The following is a 24,060-nucleotide window of genomic DNA, read 5'->3' as shown; positions in this document are numbered from 1 at the left end:
TTAAATGGGTCTCTTGTGCTGACAGAGTACTGGTGAGCCTTTACTCCACCCACTCCTTTCACTGCACCGCAGGACGCGGTATAAGGGATACTTATTATAGGGGGCGGCAGGTAGCCTAGTGGTTAGAGTGTAGGGGCGGCAGGTAGCCTAGTGGTTAGAGTGTAGGGGCGGCAGGTAGCCTAGTGGTTAGAGTGTAGGGACGGCAGGTAGCCTAGTGGTTAGAGTGTAGGGGCGGCAGGGTAGCCTAGTGGTTAGAGTGTAGGGGCGGCAGGTAGCCTAGTGGTTAGAGTGTAGGGACGGCAGGTAGCCTAGTGGTTAGAGTGTAGGGGCGGCAGGGTAGCCTAGTGGTTAGAGTGTAGGGACGGCAGGTAGCCTAGTGGTTAGAGTGTAGGGACGGCAGGTAGCCTAGTGGTTAGAGTGTAGGTACGGCAGGTAGCCTAGTGGTTAGAGTGTAGGGACGGCAGGTAGCCTAGTGGTTTGAGTGTAGGTACGGCAGGTAGCCTAGTGGTTAGAGTGTAGGGACGGCAGGTAGCCTAGTGGTTAGAGTGTAGGGACGGCAGGGTAGCCTAGTGGTTAAAGTGTAGGGACGGCAGGTAGCCTAGTGGTTAGAGTGTAGGGACGGCAGGTAGCCTAGTGGTTAGAGTGTAGGTACGGCAGGTAGCCTAGTGGTTAGAGTGTAGGGACGGCAGGTAGCCTAGTGGTTAGAGTGTAGGGACGGCAGGTAGCCTAGTGGTTAGAGTGTAGGTACGGCAGGTAGCCTAGTGGTTAGAGTGTAGGTACGGCAGGTAGCCTAGTGGTTAAAGTGTAGGGGCGGCAGGTAGCCTAGTGGTTAGAGTGTAGGGGCGGCAGGTAGCCTAGTGGTTAGAGTGTAGGGACGGCAGGTAGCCTAGTGGTTAGAGTGTAGGTACGGCAGGTAGCCTAGTGGTTAGAGTGTAGGTACGGCAGGTAGCCTAGTGGTTAAAGTGTAGGGGCGGCAGGTAGCCTAGTGGTTAGAGTGTAGGGGCGGCAGGTAGCCTAGTGGTTAGAGTGTAGGGGCGGCAGGGTAGCCTAGTGGTTTGAGTGTAGGGGCGGCAGGTAGCCTAGTGGTTAGAGTGTAGGGGCGGCAGGTAGCCTAGTGGTTAGAGTGTAGGGGCGGCAGGCAGCCTAGTGGTTAGAGTGTCGGGGCGGCAGGCAGCCTAGTGGTTAGAGCGTTGGACTAGTAACCAAAAGGTTGCAAGTTCATATCCCCGAGCTGACAAGGTTAAATGAAGGTGAAGTTAAAGGTAAAATAAAATAAAATTGGCTTCTAGAGAGAGAACCTTTCTCCCTGCCTCAGCTAAATTGGTCTGAGAAATACTCAGTAGGGTCTCTACTAACCAAATATGTAGAGTTTTGAAGGGGGCTGTGCTGCACTATGGTAGAACCCAAAAGCATACAGAAAGTCTGGTAAGACTGAAATATGCAATGTAATTCATATGATTTTGGCCTACATATCACTAGAACAACACAATTTGCCAAGTGACGACTGAAGGTGATTCCTCATGAATTTAGAACAAAACAGGACCATGATGATTATTTATTTTTATGAAATGTAGGCCTGTACACTTTGAATGACTAACAACAATAACAAAGAAACTAACTATTGATAACTGTCTACTTGAACTGCAAATGAACGTGCCTGTAAAAAAAAGCTGTTTAGTATTTGTAGTTAATCATATCAGTAATGTGGGTTCAATATATACGAGCTGTAGCTCCGCCCACCGGTGAAGTGGAGCAGAGCATGCTGGGTGATCTCCAGCCCAGAGATCAGTGAGAGAAAGCTCCAGCCATCCTTGTCTTTTCACCAGTTAGCTTTCATTGTGTTAGACAAGGCCAGTGGGCATCCTTATGTTTTCACCAGTTAGCTTTCATTGTGTTAGCCAAGGCCAGTGGGCATCCTTATGTTTTCACCAGTTAGCGTTCATTGTGTTAGTTGTAACTTTTTTTATACCAATAATGAAAATGTTGACACCGTTGTGTTGAGAATAGTGGGCTGTAGAGAAGTGGTCTACTGTCTCAGCTAAAGTGGGGTGGGAGATAATCAGTAAGGTTTCTCTTATGTGTATTTTTAGAGGGGAACGGTGTCGTACATAACCATAAGCAGTACTTATAGCTGCACTGAATGCATTATGGTGCCATAGGCTATCCAAATCACTGTAGGGGAGGACTTGGTGGCCTGTATATTCTTTGAATTAGTTATACACGTTGCAATGTTTTGAAATGCGGGCTTTTATTTTGAACATTTCCTCATTACCATACCACCCGGAAGTCATCGTTTGTGCTGCTGGCAGAATACCGGCTCGTCATTTACGGCTTCTTCCACTTCGCAGCACATCTCCAGATAAACGCTGTAAGTTTACCGGCTATTCAATTGTGAAAATTAAAAACATACCTTGTACATGTTAACATCTGTCTAGAAATATATATAATACAACTTCAATGATAAAATAAGGGTCAATACAATCCCGACACCACATTTGAGCTAGCTAATTTAGCTAGCAGATTACCTGAGGTAGCGCGCTAACGTTTGTTGGTCTGTACTTGAACGTTATTGAACAAGCTAACGCTAGTCAGCTAGTAATTCAATTACATTTTGCTCAGTGTTTGATTTCATGTTGAATGTGTAGTTTACGCTGCTGATGATTTACAGTGGTTGCCAAGGGAAAGCCATGTTTCCCCAAATAATATATATATTTTAAACAACCATATATATATATAATAATTTCGGGAATCTCTTGTGTTTCATAAATGTCCAATCAATTCGCAAGAGGCTGAATGTGTCTCACCGGAGAATGCGAACGAAACAACGCCCCTCTGTCTCAGTATGTGTAGTGTATCTATCTGATGCTGTCTGGTCAGAAAGAGTATGACATTGAAGACACCCGTAGCATTAAATGCAAGGGAAGCCAGTGAGCATTTGGCCTCCCTTGATAAAAACATATAAAATAATAGCCAATCAGCGTTCTTTTCTCTCGTCCTGCAAGTGTATACTCGTCAGACGTCATGATACCTCATTAGAAGTGTCCACTTCATTTGAGGGCTGAGGGGATAGGGTGTGTCTTATAAGTGTTTGGGCTACAGCCAGGGATTTGTACAGTTTTACTTAATTCTCTGTACTGGCCAATGATGATAACGGCGATTCAGATCCAACCATTAATTCATACATTGTGCCCCTGGTCTGGGAGGATGGAAGTTCAATATGTAGCTGGAGGTAGTATGCGAGCAAGCATTTTAGACAGGTAGCTTAGGACAACAAAACTGAAAGGTTGTACTGTATGACAGAGTCATAGACCGTTTAGACAACATGAAAGATGAGGATGGCATCGGTGTTTCTCTACAAGTAGGGTGAGTCAACATGTAGACGCGCAAAAATCAGTACCATGGACAGCCACATCATATTTAGCTTACTTTGATTGGACTAAATAGTTTTGGTATCTTTTAGTTGTCACTGTATTAGACTAAGAGGAGGTGATTAGATGCTGAAATGGTGTGGGTTTGTCATGCAATAGAATCCAACTGATGCGTTCTGCTTACAACAAAGTCTGTTTCATCGTTTGTTTTGGTATGTTGCATTGAAAGTAGCTAATAGGGCTTTGATTTGATCACAATTCCCACAATGGAGGGGAATGTTGATAGTGTTAACTAAGGGGGAAAGCTAGAAAGTTGAGTGAAGTTCAATCTCGTGCTTCTCTGCGTGGGCTGGTGCTTGTCTGTGCAGCAGTACCAGGGAGCTGCGCACTCGCCACTTAGGGGGAACATTGATCACAACACATACGTTGTAATATGGCATTATCTTCTGGATTGGCTTCCCCGGTGATTTAACCCACGCTAATGTTGATTTTGCAAATGACCTAGCTAGCTAGCGAGTAGCCATAATCCCAATAGACATTACCTTCTCTCTCTAGTCACATCACATTTTAATTGTCACATGCTTCGTAAACAAGTGTAGACTAACATTAAAATGCTTACTTTACGGGCCTTTCAAACAAGGCAGAATACAATAAAAAAATATACTAGTACCAGTACCTAGTCAATGATAGTTTGGCTATATACAGAGAGTACCAGTACCTAGTCAATGATAGCGTGGCTATATACAGAGTACCAGTATCTAGTCAATGATAGCGTGGCTATATACAGAGTACCAGTACCTAGTCAATGATAGTTTGGCTATATACAGAGTACCAGTATCTAGTCAATGATAGCGTGGCTATATACAGAGAGTACCAGTACCTAGTCAATGATAGCTTGGCTATATACAGAGTACCAGTATCTAGTCAATGATAGCTTGGCTATATACAGAGAGTACCAGTATCTAGTCAATGATAGCTTGGCTATATACATGGAGTACCAGTATCTAGTCAATGATAGCTTGGCTATATACAGGGAGTACCAGTACCTAGTCAATGATAGCTTGGCTATATACATGGAGTACCAGTACCTAGTCAATGATAGCTTGGCTATATACAGGGAGTACCAGTACCTAGTCAATGATAGCTTGGTTATATACATGGAGTACCAGTACCTAGTCAATGATAGCTTGGCTATATACAGAGTACCAGTACCTAGTCAATGATAGCTTGGCTATATACAGGGAGTACCAGTACCTAGTCAATGATAGCTTGGCTATATACATGGAGTACCAGTACCTAGTCAATGATAGCTTGGCTATATACATGGAGTACCAGTATCTAGTCAATGATAGCTTGGCTATATACAGAGAGTACCAGTACCTAGTCAATGATAGCTTGGCTATATACAGGGAGTACCCGTACCTAGTCCATGATAGCTTGGCTATATACATGGAGTACCAGTACCTAGTCAATGATAGCTTGGCTATATACAGAGAGTACCAGTACCTAGTCAATGATAGCTTGGCTATATACATGGAGTACCAGTATCTAGTCAATGATAGCGTGGCTATATACATGGAGTACCAGTATCTAGTGAATGATAGCTTGGCTATATACAGAGAGTACCAGTATCTAGTCAATGATACCTTGGCTATATACAGAGAGTACCAGTATCTAGTCAATGATAGCTTGGCTATATACAGGGAGTACCAGTATCTAGTCAATGATAGCTTGGCTATATACAGGGAGTACCAGTATCTAGTCAATGATAGCTTGGCTGTATACAGAGTACCAGTATCTAGTCAATGATATCTTGGCTATATACATGGAGTACCAGTACCTAGTCAATGATAGCTTGGCTATATACAGGAAGCACCAGTATCTAGTCAATGATAGCTTGGCTATATACATGGAGTACCAGTATCTAGTCAATGATAGCTTGGCTATATACAGAGTACCAGTATCTAGTCAATGATAGCTTGGCTATATACAGGGAGTACCAGTACCTAGTCAATGATAGCTTGGCTATATACATGGAGTACCAGTATCTAGTCAATGATAGCTTGGCTATATACAGAGTACCAGTATCTAGTCAATGATAGCTTGGCTATATACAGGGAGTACCAGTACCTAGTCAATGATAGCTTGGCTATATACAGAGTACCAGTATCTAGTCAATGATAGCTTGGCTATATACAGAGTACCAGTACCTAGTCAATGATAGCTTGGCTATATACAGGGAGTACCAGTACCTAGTCAATGATAGCTTGGCTATATACAGAGTACCAGTACCTAGTCAATGATAGCTTGGCTAGATATACAGGCTGCACTGTATATGTAAATAATGTGCTGTGTACTTGCCCACCCTTGACACATTCCCCCTCTTTTCCCACGTTGATTTAAACCCCCTGCATTAAAGTAGGTTTCATACATTGTAAAATACAGTGCCTTCAGAAAGTATTCAGACCCCTTGACCTTTTTCACATTTTGTTACGTTACAGCCTTATTCTAAAATGGATTAAAAACAAAAACAAATCCTCAGTCAACTACACACAATACCCCATAATGACAAAGTGAAAACAGGTTTTTAGAAATGTTTGCAAATGTATTAAAAACAAACAACAGATACCTTGTTTACGTAAGTATTCAGACCCTTTGCTATGAAACTCCTTTTTCCATTGATCATCCATGAGATGTTTCTACAAGTTGATTGGAGTCCACCTGTGGTACATTCAATTGCTTGGAGATGATTTGGAAAGGCACACACCTGTCTATATAAGGTCCCACAGTTGACAGTGCATGTCAGAGCAAAGAGCAGAGCTCCCTTGGAGTTTGCCAAATGGCACCTAAAGACTCTCAGACCATAAGAAACCAGATTCTCTGGTCTGATGAAACCAAGATTGAACTCTTTGGCCTGAATGCCAAGTGTCACGTCTGGCGGAAATCTTGCACTATCCCTACGGTGAAGCATGGTGGTGGCAGCATCATGCTGTGGGGATGTTTTTCAGCTGCAGGGATTGGAAAGATGACCGGAGCAAAGTACAGAGAGTTCCTTGATGAAAACCTGCTCCAGAGCCTCAGGACCTCAGACTGGGGCAAAGGTTCACCTTCCAACAGGACAACGACCCTAAGCACAAAGCCAAGACAACGCGGGAGTGGCTTCGTGACAAGTCACTGAATGTCATTGAGTGAGCCCAGTCAGAGCTCGGACTTGAACCCGATCGAACATCTCTGGAGAGACCTGGAAATAGCTGTGCAGCGACTAACCCAATCCAACCTGGCAGAGCTTGAGAGGATCTGCAGTGAAGAATGGGAGAAACTCCCCAAATACAGGTGTACCAAGCTTGTAGCGTCATACCCAAGAAGACTCGAGGCTGTAATCGCCAAAGGTGCTTCAACAAAGTACTAAGTAAAGGGTCTGAATACTTATGTAAATGTGATATTTCCGTTTTTTAAATTTTTAATAAATTAGCAAATATGTCTAAACCTGTTTTAGCTTTGTCATTATCGGATATTGTTTGTAGATTGAGGGGGAAATAACTAATCAATTTTAGAATAAGGCTGTAACGTAACAAAATGAGGGAAAAATCGGAAATACTTTCCGAATGCACCGTTTTCAACAGTGCAAATACAACATTTCACTGTATTCAACAGTGCAAATACAACATTTCACTGTATTCAACAGTGCAAATACAACATTTCACTGTATTCAACAGTGCAAATACAACATTTCACTGTATTCAACAGTACAAATACAACATTTTGCTGTATTCAACAGTGCAAATTAGAGGTCGACCGATTATGATTTTCAACGCCGATACCGATTATTGGAGGACCCAAAAAAGCCAAAACCGATTATTCGGACGATTTAAAAAAATGTATTTGTAATAATGACAATTACAACAATACTGAATGAACACTTATTTTAACTTAATATAATACATCAATAAAAATCATTTTAGCCTCAAATAAATAATGAAACATGTTCAATTTGGTTTAAATAATGCAAAAACAAAGTGTTGGAGAAGAAAGTAAAAGTGCAATATGTGCCATGTAAAAAAGCTAACGTTTAAGTTCCTTGCTCAGAACATGAGAACATATGAAAGCTGGTGGTTCCTTTTAACATGAGTCTTCAATATTCCCAGGTAAGAAGTTTTAAGTTGTAGTTATTATAGGACTATTTCTCTCTATACCATTTGTAGTTCATTAACCTTTGACTATTGGATGTTCTTATAGTAACTTTAGTATTGCCAGTGTAACAGTATAGCTTCCCTCCCTCTCCTCGCTCCTCCCTGGGCTCGAACCAGGAACACAACGACAACAGCCACCATCGAAGCAGCGTTACCCATGCAGAGCAAGGGGAACAACTACTAGAAGGCTCAGAGCGAGTGAAGTTTGAAACGCTATTAGCCTTAGCCAGCCATTTCACTTCGGTCACCAGCCTCATCTCGGGAGTTGATAGGTTTGAAGTCATAAACAGCGCAATGCTTGACGGACTACGACGAGCTGCTGGCAAAACACACGAAAGTGCTGTGTGAATGAATGTTTACGCGCCTGCTTCTGCCTACCACCGCTCAGTCAGATACATAGATACTTGTATGCTCAGTCAGATTACACGCAAAGCAGGATACGCTAGATAATATCTAGTAATATCATCAAGCATGTGTAGTTAACTAGTGATTATGATTGATTGTTTTTTATAAGATAAGTTTAATGCTAGCTAGCAACTTACCTTGGCTTACTGTATTTGCGTAACTCCTTGTGGAGCAGGTCGTTATTGCGTTGGACTAGTTAACTGTACGGTTGCAAGATTGGATCCCCCGAGCTGAGAAGGTGAACATCTGTCGTTCTGCCCCTGAACGAGGCAGGTAACCCACCGTTCCTAGGCTGTCATTGAAAATAAGAATGTGTTCTTGACTGATTTGCCTAGTTAAATAAAGGTATAAAAAATTATTTAAAAAGTGACTAGGCAACAGGATGTATGATAGAAAGTGGAAGTACACTATATATACAGCAGTATGAGGACACCCCTTCATCCACTATATATACAGGACACCCCTTCATCCACTATATATACAGCAGTATGTGGACACCCCTTCATCCACTATATATACAGCAGTATGAGGACACCCCTTCATACACTATATATACAGCAGTATGAGGACACCCCTTCATCCACTATATATACAGCAGTATGAGGACACCCCTTCATACACTATATATACAGCAGTATGTGGACACCCCTTCATACACTATATATACAGCAGTATGTGGACACCCCTTCATCTACTATATATACAGCAGTATGAGGACACCCCTTCATCCACTATATATACAGCAGTATGAGGACACCCCTTCATCCACTATATATACAGCAGTATGAGGACACCCCTTCATCTACTATATATATATATATATATATATACAGCAGTATGAGGACACTCCTTCATCCACTATATATACAGCAGTATGAGGACACCCCTTCATCCACTATATATACAGCAGTATGAGGACACCCCTTCATCTACTATATATATATATATATATATATACAGCAGTATGAGGACACTCCTTCATCCACTATATATACAGCAGTATGAGGACACCCCTTCATCCACTATATATACAGCAGTATGAGGACACCCCTTCATACACTATATATACAGCAGTATGAGGACACCCCTTCATACACTATATATACAGCAGTATGTGGACACCTCTTCATCCACTATATATACAGCAGTATGTGGACACCCCTTCATCCACTATATATACAGGACACCCCTTCATCCACTATATATACAGCAGTATGAGACCCCTTTCCAACAAGTCAGTTTGTCAAATTTCTGCCCTGCTAGAGCTGCCCCGGTCAACTGAGATTGTGAAGTGAAAATGTCTCGGAGCAACAATGGCTCAGCCGCAAAGTGGTAGGCCACACAAGCTCACAGAACGGAACTTCTTGAGGATCTGACGGCCCATGCCAAATCTTTACAGCCTCCCGAGGCTAGCTCCTTAGACAGATTTTTACCTTGTCGGCTCGGGGATTCGATCTTGCAACCTTTCGGTGACTAGTCCAACACTCTAACCACTAGGCTACCTGCCTCCCCATATGGAGTATATGTAGGCTGATCAACCAGCTGGCTGCTTTCAAAAAGAAGTGCAGAAAAAAATCCTACTAAAAAATATATTGTTCATTTCATGAAGTCCCATTAGAACAAGGCCATTGAAACCAGAGGCCCTGTCTTTCCTGGCCTAAAGTGAAACCTGACATGTGAGATAGATACTTCAGAGCTGGTCTCGTGTAACACCTGTCTGTCTCTCCCTCTCTTTCTATTTAACCATTTCAAATGGAAGATCACTAAAGTTCATATTTAGTTTAGATCAACACAATGTTTAGCACATCTGGGGTTTCTGTACAATTTCCAGTGTTCTGTTTGTGACACTTTAAGGTGCTGATGGTCACTAGAATGTTATCCTTGTTTTACCCCAATGCTTACAGAACATTTGGTACTGTCTGATTAGGATATAGAGGGCTTGGCTGGTGTTTACAGAACATTTGGTATTGTCTGATTAGGATATAGAGGGCCTGGCAGGTGTTTACAGAACATTTGGTACTGTCTGATTAGGATATAGAGGGCCTGGCTGGTGTTTACAGAACATTTGGTACTGTCTGATTAGGATATAGAGGGCCTGGCTGGTGTTTACAGAACATTTGGTACTGTCTGAATAGGATATAGAGGGCCTGGCTGGTGTTTACAGAACATTTGGTACTGTCTGATTAGGATATAGAGGGCCTGGCTGGTGTTTACAGAACATTTGGTACTGTCTGATTAGGATATAGAGGGCCTGGCTGGTGTTTACAGAACATTTGGTACTGTCTGAATAGGATATAAAGGGCCTGTCTCAAAAAAGCCAGTTAGAAACTTGTCATAAACCATTTTTTTTGTTGACTTTATCTGACTTCTCTTCTGTTCACCTGGAAATTCAAACCCTTTGTCGCTCTCCTCGATCCCTCTCTCTCTCCTCCAGAGAGATGTTGCTGTGTGCTCTGGTGGGTCTGCTGCTGCTGTTCTCCTGTCTGGATGTGTGGTACTTCCTGCGGGGGGTGGTGGTGGTGGTGCAGGCCTGGTTCCAACCCCCGGTCTGGGATGTCCTGGCAGAACAGAGTGTTGCTGGGAGGGTCCTACCTCATGACCTGGACTATATGGGTCACATGAATAACGCCAGATACCTCCGGGAGTGTGACTTCGCCAGGTTAGACGAACACACTCACATAGGCCTGCTACTTTACTACTTTACTTTAAAAACATATTTAAGTGTTTTGTATGTTTTATAGAGAGAGAGTGGTGAAAGGCACATTACCAGTCAAAAGTTTGGACACACCTACTCAGTCAAGGGTTTTTCTATATTTTTACTATTTTCTACATTGTAGAATAATATTGAAGACATCAAAACTATGAAATAACACACATGGAATCATGTAGTAACCAAAAAAGTGTTAAACAAATTAAAATATGTTTTATTCTTCCAGTAGCCACCCTTTGTCTGGATGACAGCTTTGCACACTCTTAGCCTTCTCTCAACCAGCTTCATGAGGAATGCTTTTTCAACAGTCTTGAAGGAGTTCCCACATATGCTGAGCACTTGTTGGCTGCTTTTCCTTAACTCTGCGGTCCAACTCAGCCAAGTCATCTGATGCAGCCCTCCATCACTCTCCTTCTTGGTCAAATTGCCATTAAACAGCCTGGAGGTGTGTTGGGTCATTGTCCTGTTGAAAAACAAATGATAGTCCAACTAAGCGCAATCCAGATGGGATGGTGTATCGCTGCAGAATGCTGTGGTAGCCATGCTGATTAAGTGTGCCTTAATATTCTAAATAAATCACTGACCCTGTCACCAGCAAAGCACCATCACACCACCACCTCCATGTTTCATTGTGGGAACCACACATGTGGAGATCATTCGTTCAACTACTCTGCCTCTCAAAGACACGGTGGTTGGAACCAGAAATCTCAAATTTGGAGTCCTCATAAGGACAGATTTCCACCGGTCTAATGTCCTTCGCCCAAGTCTCCTCTTCGTATTGGTGTCCTTTAGTATCTGGACCCTCTCTTTCTATAATAATCCTCTGCCATTGTTGCAATCCCTATTACTAGTCTGTTCAACCTGTTTCGTATCGTCTAAGATTCCTAAAGATTGGAAAGCTGCCGCGGTCATCCCCCTCTTCAAAGGGGGTGACACTCTAGACCCAAACTGTTACAGACCTATATCCATCCTGCCCTGTCTTTCTAAATTCTTCGAAAGCCAAGTTAATAAACATATCACTGACCATTTCGAATCCCACCGTACCTTCTCCACTGCAATCTGGTTTCCGAGCTGGTCATGGGTGCACCTCAGTTACGCTCAAGGTACTAAACAATATCATAACCGCCATCGATAAAAGACAGTACTGTGCAGCCGGCTTCATTGATCTGGCCAAGGCTTTCGACTCTGTCAATCATCGCTTTCTTATCGGCAGACTCAACAGTCTTGGTTTCTCAAATAACTGCCTCGCCTGGTTCACCAACTACTTCTCAGATAGAGCTCAGTGTGTCAAATCGGAGGGCCTGTTGTCCGGACCTCTGGCAGTCTCTATGGGGGTACCACAGGGTTCAATTCTCGGGCCGACTATTTTCTCTGTATATATCTATGATGTTGCTCTTGCTGCAGATGATTCCTTGAGCCACCTCTACGCAGACGACACCATTCTGTATACATCTGGTTATTCTAGCATCACTATTCTGGACGGTTCTGACTTAGAATATGTGGACAACTACAAATACCTAGGTGTCTGGCTAGACTATAAATTATCCTTCCAGACTAATATTATGCATCTCCAATACAAAATTAAATCTAGAATCGGTTTCCTATTTCGCAACAACGCATCCTTCACTCACGCCGCCAAACATACCCTCGTAAAACTGACCATCCTACCGATCCTCGACTTCGGCAATTTCATTTACAAAATAGCCTCCCAACACTCTACTCAGCAAACTGGATGTTGTCTATCACAGCGCCATCCGTTTTGTCACCAAAGCCCCATATACCACCCACCACTGCAACCTGTATGCTCTCGTCGGCTGGCCCTTGCTACATATTCATATTTCATAGTTTTGATGGCTCCACTATTATTCTACAATGTAGAAAATAGTAAAAATAAAGAAACTCTTGAATGAGTAGATGTGTCCAAACTTTTGACTGGTACTGTATAAATGCAGTGCATCCAGAAAGTATTCAGACCACTTTTTCCACATTTTGTTAACAGCCTTTTTCTATAATGGATAAAATTCATTGTTTTCCTCATTAATCTACACACAATACCCCATAATGACAAAGCAAAAACAGGTTTTTAGACATTTTTGCAAATGTATTATAAATAAAAATCTAAAATATCACATTGACATAAGTATTCAGACCCTTTACTCAGTACTTTGTTGAAACACCTTTGGCAGCGATTACAGCCTCAAGTCTTATTGGGAATGACGCTACAAGCTTGGCACACCTGTATTTGGGGAGTTTCTCCAATTCTTCTCTGCAAATCCTCTCAAGCTCTGTCAGGTTGGATCGGGAGCGTCGCTGCACAGCTATTTTCAGGTCTCTCCAGAGATGTTCGATCGGGTTCAAGTCCGAGCTCTGGCTGCGACACTGAAGGACATTCAGAGACTTGTCCCGAAGCCACTCCTGCATTGTCTTGGCTGTGTGCTTAGGGTCATTGTCCTTTGCCCCAGTCTGAGGTCCTGAGCGCTCTGGAGCAGGTTTTCATCAAGGAGATATCTGTACTTTGCTCCGTTCATCTTTCCCTCGATCATCCCAATAACATGATGCTGCCACCACCATGCTTCACTGTAGGGATGGTGCCAGGTTTCCTCCAGATGTGACGCTTGGGATTCAGGCCAAAGAGTTCAAACTTGGTTTCATCAGTCCATAGAATCTTGTTTCTCATGGTCTGAGAGTCCTTTAGGTGACTCTTGGTAAACTCCAAGCAGCCTGTCATGTGCCTTTTACTGAGGAGTGAATTCAGGCTGGCCACTCTACCATAAAGGCCTGATTGGTGGAGTGCTGCAGAGATGGTTGTCCTTCTGGAAGGTTCTCCCATCTCCACAGGGGATCTCTGGAGCTCAGTTTGGCTGGGCGGCCAGCTCTAGAAAGTCTTGGTGGTTCCAAACTTCCATTTAAGAATGATGGCCACTGTGTTCTTGGGGACCTTCAATGCTTCTGAATTGTTTTGGTACCCTTCCCCAGATCTGTGCCTTGACTCAATCCTGTCTCGGAGCGCTATGGACAATTCCTTCGACCTCATGGCTTGGATTTTGCTCTGACATGCACTGTCAACTGTGGGACCTTATATAGACAGGTGTGTGCCTTTCCAAATCATCTCCAATCAATTGAATTTACCAAAGGTGGACTCCAATCAACTTGTAGAAACATCTCATGGATGATCAATGGAAACAGGATGCACCTGAGCTCAATTTCGAATCTCATAGCAAAGGGTCTGAATACTTATGTAAATAAGGTATTTTTGTGTTTTATTTTTAATAACATCTATCCATTACAGTTAATATTGGTGAGGTAGGACACAGATATTTTGGGGTTTCAAGGTATTTTAGATATTTTGGGATTGAAATGGCACGACACATATCTATACGTTTCAAAATACGGACCAAAAACATCCGTAGGATATTATAAACAGTATAGGTAAGTTTGAAATCTGGTACACTTGAAAATGAGGGATATACTCTGGAAGTAGTAAAGCTGCTCTTTGCTGAAACACACTGACAGTTGTGACGTAAAGTTAAATAACTGTTTATACCATATTTGTTGACAAACTTTAATTAAATAACTGTTGTTTTACAACAACAAAATGTATCCATGTATGTTTAAGACGTGGTCTTAGTGAATACATAACGTTACTTGCACTGCACACCGATTGACTATATATTACAATTAGCTTTTTATCATTACCGAAAACAATGTTCTCGTTACCGAAACGGACCTAAAAAAAGGACGTGGTAATGCGAAATGTGTGTTTCTTTAATGAGGCTCAATCAATCAAATACACTGCTCAAAACAACAAAGGGAACACTAAAATAACACATCCTTGATCTGAATGAATGAAATATTCTTATTAAATACTTTTTTCTTTACATAGTTGAATGTGCTGACAACAAAATCACACAAAAATTATCAATGGAAATCAAATTTATCAACCCATGAGGGTCTGGATTTGGAGTCACACTCAAAAGTGGAAAACCACACTACAGGCTGATCCAACTTTGATGTAATGTCCTTAAAGCAAGTCAAAATGAGGCTCAGTAGTGTGTGTGGCCTCCACGTGCCTGTATGACCTCCCTACAACGCCTGGGCATGCTCCTGATGAGGTGGCGGATGGTCTCCTGAGGGATCTCCTCCCAGACGTGGACTAAAGCATCCGCCAACTCCTGGACAGTCTGTGGTGCAACAGACGGAGCTGTTGGTGGATGGAGCGAGACATGATGTCCCAGATGTGCTCAATTGAATTTAGGTCTGGGGAACGGGCGGGCCAGTACATAGCATCAATGCCTTCCTCTTGCAGGAACTGCTGACACACTCCAGCCACATGAGGTCTAACATTGTCTTGCATTAGGATGAACCCAGGGCCAACCGCACCAGCATATGGTCTCACAAGGGGTCTGAGGATCTCATCTCGGTACCTAATGCCAGTAAGGCTACCTCTGGCGAGCACATGGAGGGCTGTGCGGCCCCCCAAAGAAATGCCACCCCACACCATGACTGACCCACCACCAAACCGGTCATGCTGGAGGATGTTGCAGGCAGCAGAACGTTCTCCACGGCGTCTCCAGACTCTGTCACGTCTGTCACATGTGCTCAGTGTGAACCTGCTTTCATCTGTGAAGAGCACAGGGCGCCAGTGGCGAATTTGCCAATCTTGGTGTTCTCTGGCAAATGCAAAACGTCCTGCATGGTGTTGGGCTGTAAGCACACCCCACACCTGTGGATGTCGGGCCCTCATACCACCCTCATGGAGTCTGTTTCTGACCGTTTGAGCAGACACATGCACATTTGTGGCCTGCTGGAGGTCATTTTGCAGGGCTCTGGCAGTGCTCCTCCTTGCACAAAGGCGGAGGTAGCTGCTGGGTTGTTGCCCTCCTACGGCCTCCTCCACGTCTCCTGATGTACTGGCCTGTCTCCTGGTAGCACCTCCATGCTCTGGACACTACGCTGACAGACACAGCAAACCTTCTTGCCACAGCTCGCATTGATGTGCCATCCTGGATGAGCTGCACTACCTGAGCCACTTGTGTGGGTTGTAGACTCGTCTCATGCTACCACTAGAGTGAAAGCACCGGCAGCATTCAAAAGTGACCAAAACATCAGCCAGGAAGCATAGGAACTGAGAAGTGGTCTGTGGTCACCACCTGCAGAACCACTCCTTTATTGGGGGTGTCTTGCTAATTGCCTATAATTTCCACCTGTTGTCTATTCCATTTGCACAACATCATGTGAAATTTATTGTCAATCAGTGTTGCTTCCTAAGTGGACAGTTTGATTTCACAGAAGTGTGATTGACTTTGAGTTACATTGTGTTGTTTAAGTGTTCCCTTTATTTTTTTAAGCAGTGTAAAAGGAGACAGCCAATTTGAATCTGCAAATAATTGACCACATCACTGAAACCCATTCATGCCTCCATGTTGGTAAGGTAATGGCTCTCTGACTTTTTCCCAATTTAGCTTTTTAGCCGTTTCGGTAATGAGAAGGCCAAGTGAGTTAAAGGGGGTGTTTAGAGAATGAGCTCCTCATTCGGAAGGTTAACTTGACCTGAGGACTACTCTAGACCAGGTTTCCCAGAGTGACCCTGGGCAGGTGAGTCCTGAGAATACATCTATATTCACACACTTTCTTCTTTGGGTTAATGGAGGACAATTTGGGTCACGGGAGGACGGACAATGTCTCATTTGGGTCACGGGAGGACAGTCAATGTCTCATTTGGGTCACGGGAGGACGGTCAATGTCTCATTTGGGTCACGGGAGGACGGTCAATGTCTCATTTGGGTCACGGGATTGACGGTCAATGTCTCATTTGGGTCACGGGGGGGGGCGGTCAATGTCTCATTTGGGTCACGGGGGGACGGTCAATGTCTAATTTGGGTCACGGGGGGACGGTCAATGTCTCATTTGGGTCACGGGGGGACGGTCAATGTCTCATTTGGGTCACGGGAGGACGGTCAATGTCTCATTTGGGTCACGGGAGGACGGTCAATGTCTCATTTCATGGGTGGACGGTCAATGTCTCATTTCATGGGTGGACGGACAATGTCTCATTTCATGGGTGGACGGTCAATGTCTCATTTCATGGGTGGACGGTCAATGTCTCATTTGGGTCACGGGAGGACGGTCAATGTCTCATTTGGGTCACAGGAGGACGGTCAATGTCTCATTTCATGGGTGGACGGTCAATGTCTCATTTGGGTCACGGGGGGGGGGGGGGGGCGGTCAATGTCTCATTTGGGTCACGGGGAGGGGGGGCGGTCAATGTCTCATTTGGGTCACGGGGGGGGGGGGGGGGGGGGGGGCGGTCAATGTCTCATTTGGGTCATGGGGGGGGGGCGGTCAATGTCTCATTTGGGTCACGGGGGGGGTCAATGTCTCATTTGGGTCACGGGGGGGGCGGTCAATGTCTCAATTGGATCACGGGAGGACGGTCAATGTCTCATTTGGGTCACGGGGGGGGGCGGTCAATGTCTCATTTGGGTCACGGGGGGGGGGGGGGGGGCGGTCAATGTCTCATTTGGGTCACGGGGGGGGCGGTCAATGTCTCAATTGGATCACGGGAGGACGGTCAATGTCTCATTTGGGTCACGGGGGGGGGGCGGTCAATGTCTCATTTGGGTCACGGGGGGGGGGGGGGGGGCGGTCAATGTCTCATTTGGATCACGGGAGGACGGTCAATGTCTCATTTGGGTCACGGGGGGACGGTCAATGTCTCGGGTCTGGAGCTGAAATAGTTTAAGAACCCCTGATGTAGATGATGCATCCTGGGTGTGCTTTTATGTAATAAACTTATTTTAATGTCAACTTCACCTAGTATACCATTTTTATGATTTATGGACAAACTAAAGCAACATATTTTGTATTCAAATAAGTTAGGTTTTTGTAAAGTCAAATTGAATAAAATAACTCCTTTGAATCTGGATATATTACGGAAATGAGAATTTGTGGTGAAAATTGTAAAAAACAAAAACATGATCTGGCAAATTTATTTAAATGAAGACACTTCCCCTACACCTAAGACCTCTTAGTTCTCAGAATGACACCTAAGACCTCTTAGTTCTCAGAATGACACCTAAGACCTCTTAGTTCTCAGAATGACACCTAAGACCTCTTAGTTCTCAGAATGACACCTAAGACCTGTTAGTTCTCAGAATGACACCTAAGACCTCTTAGTTCTCAGAATGACACCTAAGACCTCTTAGTTCTCAGAATGACACCTAAGACCTCTTAGTTCTCAGAATGACACCTAAGACCTCTTAGTTCTCAGAATGACACCTAAGACCTCTTAGTTCTCAGAATGACACCTAAGACCTCTTAGTTCTCAGAATGACACCTAAGACCTCTTAGTTCTCAGAATGACACCTAAGACATCTTAGTTCTCAGAATGACACCTAAGACCTCTTAGTTCTCAGAATGACACCTAAGACATCTTAGTTCTCAGAATGACACCTAAGACATCCTAGTTCTCAGAATGACACCTAACAGCTCTTAGTTCTCAGAATGACACCTAACACCTCTTAGTTCTCAGAATGACACCTAAGACCTCTTAGTTCTCAGAATGACACCTAACACCTCTTAGTTCTCAGAATGACACCTAACACCTCTTAGTTCTCAGAATGACACCTAAGACATCTTAGTTCTCAGAATGACACCTAAGACATCTTAGTTCTCAGAATGACACCTAAGACCTCTTAGTTCTCAGAATGACACCTAAGACCTCTTAGTTCTCAGAATGACACCTAAGACCTCTTAGTTCTCAGAATGACACCTAAGACCTCTTAGTTCTCAGAATGACACCTAAGACCTCTTAGTTCTCAGAATGACACCTAAGACCTCTTAGTTCTCAGAATGACACCTAAGACATCTTAGTTCTCAGAATGACACCTAAGACCTCTTAGTTCTCAGAATGACACCTAAGACCTCTTAGTTCTCAGAATGACACCTAAGACCTCTTAGTTCTCAGAATGACACCTAAGACCTCTTAGTTCTCAGAATGACACCTAAGACCTCTTAGTTCTCAGAATGACACCTAAGACATCTTAGTTCTCAGAATGACACCTAAGACATCTTAGTTCTCAGAATGACACCTAAGACCTCTTAGTTCTCAGAATGACACCTAACACCTCTTAGTTCTCAGAATGACACCTAACACCTCTTAGTTCTCAGAATGACACCTAAGACATCTTAGTTCTCAGAATGACACCTAAGACATCTTAGTTCTCAGAATGACACCTAAGACCTCTTAGTTCTCAGAATGACACCTAAGACCTCTTAGTTCTCAGAATGACACCTAAGACCTCTTAGTTCTCAGAATGACACCTAAGACCTCTTAGTTCTCAGAATGACACCTAAGACATCCTAGTTCTCAGAATGACACCTAAGACCTCTTAGTTCTCAGAATGACACCTAAGACTTCTTAGTTCTCAGAATGACACCTAAGACCTCTTAGTTCTCAGAATGACACCTAAGACTTCTTAGTTCTCAGAATGACACCTAAGACTTCTTAGTTCTCAGAATGACAGTTGATTTTTTGCAGATGCATCATGGTTCTGTAACTCAAATTTGCTACAGACATTTTGAAACTGGTTTTGTGAGAATCACTCAGACAGACGTAAGGCATTAGGTAATGTCTGTACTGGTTCCTTATCCTCCTCCAGGTTCCACCATTACATGCGGAACGGGATCTTTAAGGCCCTACGGACCCTGAAGGCCACCATGGTGGTGGGGGCCTCCACTATTCGCTACCGACGCTCGCTGGCCTTCGGGGAAGCATTTGACTTGCGCACTCGCATCGTGGCATGGGACGACAAGTCATTCTACGTGGAGCAGCGGTTTGTCTCCCAGGGCGACGGGTTCATCTCCGCGGTGATGCTATGCAGACAGAATGTTCTCCGTAGCAACCCTGAGAGCATCCTACAGCTGCTCTGCAAGAGGAAGGTAGGAGAGGAATGAAGGAGAGGAAGGGATGAGAGGGTGTGGAGGGGAGGGATGAGAGGAAGGGAGGGATGAGAGGGAGGAGAGGGGGCCTTTGATGCATGGGATATCACTCGGTCCTCTTCTCTGTGTGTTCAGGTGGAGTGTCCCGACTCAGTCCTCTCCTCTCTGTGTGTTCAGGTGGAGTGTCCTGACTCATTCCTCTTCTCTATGTGTGTTCAGGTGGAGTGTCCCGACTCAGTCCTCTCCTCTCTGTGTGTTCAGGTGGAGTGTCCCGACTCAGTCCTCTTCTCTCTGTGTGTTCAGGTGGAGTGTCCCGACTCAGTCCTCTTCTCTCTGTGTGTTCAGGTGGAGTGTCCCGACTCAGTCCTCTTCTCTCTGTGTGTTCAGGTGGAGTGTCCCGACTCAGTCCTCTTCTCTCTGTGTGTTCAGGTGGAGTGTCCCGACTCAGTCCTCTTCTCTCTGTGTGTTCAGGTGGAGTGTCCCGACTCAGTCCTCTTCTCTCTGTGTGTTCAGGTGGAGTGTCCCGACTCATTCCTCTTCTCTCTGTGTGTTCAGGTGGAGTGTCCCGACCACAGTCCTCTTCTCTCTGTGTGTTCAGGTGGAGTGTCCCGACCACAGTCCTCTCCTCTCTGTGTGTTCAGGTGGAGTGTCCCGACTCAGTCCTCTTCTCTCTGTGTGTTCAGGCGGAGTGTCCCGACTCAGTCCTCTTCTCTCTGTGTGTTCAGGTGGAGTGTCCCGACTCATTCCTCTTCTCTCTGTGTGTTCAGGTGGAGTGTCCCGACTCAGTCCTCTTCTCTCTGTGTGTTCAGGTGGAGTGTCCCGACTCATTCCTCTTCTCTCTGTGTGTTCAGGTGGAGTGTCCCGACTCAGTCCTCTTCTCTCTGTGTGTTCAGGTGGAGTGTCCCGACTCATTCCTCTTCTCTCTGTGTGTTCAGGTGGAGTGTCCCGACTCAGTCCTCTTCTCTCTGTGTGTTCAGGTGGAGTGTCCCGACTACCCTGAGGATCTGCAGCACTGGATCAGCTTCATCTCAGCCAGCAGCCAGGCCCTGAGAGCCCAGAGTGGACTAGAGGACAAGACTGGAGCGCAGGAAGACAAAGACAAGTGATACACACATTCCTTGAGGAGCCCTAACATTACACATTGTTGTAGCCCGGCCCCAAGCACACCTGATTCAACGAATCTGCTTATAATTCAGCTGTTGATTAGTTGAATCAGGTGAGGGCCTAGAACTGACATGACTGACAGCTCCCTCAGTATACAGGAACTAAACTGACATGACTGACAGCTCCCTCAGAATACAGGAACTAAACTGACATGACTGACACCTCCCTCAGAATACAGGAACTAAACTGACATGACTGACAGCTCCCTCAGAATACAGGAACTAAACTGACATGACTGACAGCTCCCTCAGAATACAGGAACTAAACTGACATGACTGACAGCTCCCTCAGAATACAGGAACTAAACTGACATGACTGACACCTCCCTCAGAATACAGGAACTAAACTGACATGACTGACAGCTCCCTCAGAATACAGGAACTAAACTGACATGACTGACACCTCCCTCAGAATACAGGAACTAAACTGACATGACTGACACCTCCCTCAGAATACAGGAACTAAACTGACATGACTGACAGCTCCCTCAGAATACAGGAACTAAACTGACATGACTGACAGCTCCCTCAGAATACAGGAACTAAACTGACATGACTGACACCTCCCTCAGAATACAGGAACTAAACTGACATGACTGACAGCTCCCTCAGAATACAGGAAATAAACTGACATGACTGACACCTCCCTCAGAATACAGGAACTAAACTGACATGACTGACACCTCCCTCAGAATACAGGAACTAAACTGACATGACTGACACCTCCCTCAGAATACAGGAACTAAACTGACATGACTGACAGCTCCCTCAGAATACAGGAACTAAACTGACATGACTGACACCTCCCTCAGAATACAGGAACTAAACTGACATGACTGACACCTCCCTCAGAATACAGGAACTAAACTGACATGACTGACACCTCCCTCAGAATACAGGAACTAAACTGACATGACTGACAGCTCCCTCAGAATACAGGAACTAAACTGACATGACTGACACCTCCCTCAGAATACAGGAACTAAACTGACATGACTGACACCTCCCTCAGAATACAGGAACTAAACTGACATGACTGACACCTCCCTCAGAATACAGGAACTAAACTGACATGACTGACAGCTCCCTCAGAATACAGGAACTAAACTGACATGACTGACAGCTCCCTCAGAATACAGGAACTAAACTGACATGACTGACACCTCCCTCCGAATACAGGAACTTATTCATTATGATTTTAAAATACAAAACTGATCCTAGATCAGTACAGCTACTACAGACCAAGTGGCTTTAACCTTGTACTGCAGTGGGCTAAATCAGGGTCACAGAGTGATTCTGGGTAGTCTTAAACAGATCTACATTGAAACAAAAGAATACATCTCACACACATGGTTATGGGCTTAAACAAAGACACCTGTACCATGTCAGATATGGAGCTGAAATGTATAACATGTTTAGTTTGCATCCCAATATTACACTTTATATACATCACAGAAGACTGAAATATAACAAAACTGCTTGACATAGAAACACCGGATTTCTACATTAAAAATATATATATATGTTTCTTAATTATGAAAAACATTTCACCCATGAGGCCACTAGAGAGCACTTTGGTCATTGGCCTGCAGGATAGAGGACCATCGTGTTGTTAAGGGATTCATCCTAACCTAAGATGCAAAACCTTTTCCCATTGACATGAAACTCTTACCATAATAGTTTTAGTTACGTGTGCATGTATCTCGAGATAGTCTCTTTCAATTATTCATTTCGACATCTGTGGGATTCACCAGAATTACCTAAGTAGCTCGAAGGACCAATCATAAATGTCTGTCGGAGACTGACGGGTCGAGTGGCGAATGACGGAGCCCCTCCCATCATACTAAAGAGCCAGTCACCTGCCCTCTGATCATTCTCACCTCTCTTCCACACAGAGGAGTTCTACTCAGCTCTCCTCAGCACCACTAGATCTGTTTTCCTGTTCACAGGTTTAACGGTTACACAGCCGAGCGATGGGTTATTCGTCTTTTGTGTTGGGTGACCTTGGGCAAGGCACTTAACCCTAATTGCTCCCTGTAAGTCGCTCTGGATAAGAGTTTTTGCTAAATTACTAAAATGCAGAATGAACGTTTTCGCTTCACTGCTTTTTCTTCATTCGTCTCCTGTTGTAGCTAGCGTAAAACAGCTAGCGTAAAACAGCTAGCTAAGGAGACTTGGCTAGCTTAGCTGCAAGGCCAGCTCCCCTACCGACTAGCTCTTCTACCTGGAAGTTTGAACTCTCGTTTAGTTCAACCCACTACCGATGTTGACCAGACCGACCATCCTAGCGTCACTGCTTATCGATCGAGAAGCACACTGTTGTTCATCACAAGACCAACATAACGTTGGCTAGCCGTTGGCTAGCCATGCTACTAGCCCTTGTGACGAACGCTAGCTGCGCTCACATTGTTAAAGGGATTGGCTTCTCCGGCCAGCACTGTGCTAACTCACTAGCCTACCACACTCGCTAGCCTACCACACTCGCTAGCCTACCTCGCTAGCCTACCACACTCGCTAGCCTACCACACTCGCTAGCCTACCACGCTAGCCTACCACGCTAGCCTACCACGCTAGCCTACCATCGTTTTACTTTGTTCTCGAATTAGCCTTTTTTTGGAGCCATGGAACATGCTAACTCGGCCCAAGATTTACCGAACAAGGCCTGTGCCCATGCTGGGCTACCATATATTTTATACGGGATGACTTTATTCCGCATAAAAGTAACGTTGTAGCCCCTTGGTGGCAAGGCAAGCTGTGGATAGCGGAGATCATTCACCCGCTGTACAACAAGCCTGGGCAACTCCTGTTACGCAGAGATCAGCTGACCAAAGCGAACTGAGAGACTGTCCCTCACCCGGAAGCCATGGCCCTCTGGCCCTTGAGAGGTTAAATGTGGACTATTGAGTCTATCCAGAGTGCTAGGGCTCATTCTACACGCTCACTGTATGGAAACAAGTGGTGTTTTTTTTTTAAATGGTGACCTAAAAACAGATCATTCCTTACCAATGTTCTGTATCTGAGGTTTTACGCTTCCTGCAGGACCTTTTGGACAGAAGCAAGGCTTTCTCTACTGTTAAGGTCTATTTAGTTGCTTTCTCTGCCTGTCATATAACCTTTGACGATAACACGGTGAGAAAATACCTATTTCATGTCACTTACGTCCAGTTCCCAAGCCGTTAGTCCCGTCATGGGGTTTGTCTATTGTGCTCGAGGTTATTTCACAGCAGACTTTAAGCTGTTGCAGAGCATGGAGATCCATTATCTCTCCTCTTTACTGGTCCCCT

At 44.5% G+C, this 24,060-nt stretch overlaps 1 protein-coding gene across 1 annotated transcript; it reads left to right on the top strand.

Annotated features, from left to right (window-relative positions):
* The first annotated feature begins 1,795 nt into the window (after positions 1 to 1,795).
* LOC110509174 (protein THEM6) lies at positions 1,796 to 23,742 on the top strand. The gene is made up of 4 exons (XM_036965943.1): positions 1,796 to 2,368; positions 10,398 to 10,622; positions 19,334 to 19,613; positions 20,591 to 23,742. Exons 2-4 carry the CDS (start codon positions 10,402 to 10,404, stop codon positions 20,717 to 20,719), a joined length of 630 nt encoding a protein of 209 aa, XP_036821838.1. The 5' UTR covers positions 1,796 to 2,368; positions 10,398 to 10,401; the 3' UTR covers positions 20,720 to 23,742.
* The last annotated feature ends 318 nt before the right edge of the window (positions 23,743 to 24,060 follow it).

Source organism: Oncorhynchus mykiss, chromosome 28 (genome assembly GCF_013265735.2).
Source record: "Oncorhynchus mykiss isolate Arlee chromosome 28, USDA_OmykA_1.1, whole genome shotgun sequence".
Lineage (NCBI taxonomy): Eukaryota > Metazoa > Chordata > Actinopteri > Salmoniformes > Salmonidae > Oncorhynchus > Oncorhynchus mykiss.
This window is presented reverse-complemented; position numbering and strand designations above follow the sequence as displayed.

What these genes read in the sequence shown, in the direction of transcription:
- LOC110509174 (XM_036965943.1), top strand. Translation starts at nt 10,402, where the DNA reads ATGTTGCTGTGTGCTCTGGTGGGTCTGCTGCTGCTGTTCTCCTGTCTG. An exon ending in CGGGAGTGTGACTTCGCCAG is followed by an intron (nt 10,623 to 19,333) that starts GTTAGACGAACA and finishes ATCCTCCTCCAG; the next exon opens with GTTCCACCATTACATGCGGA. An exon ending in AGCTGCTCTGCAAGAGGAAG is followed by an intron (nt 19,614 to 20,590) that starts GTAGGAGAGGAA and finishes CTGTGTGTTCAG; the next exon opens with GTGGAGTGTCCCGACTACCC.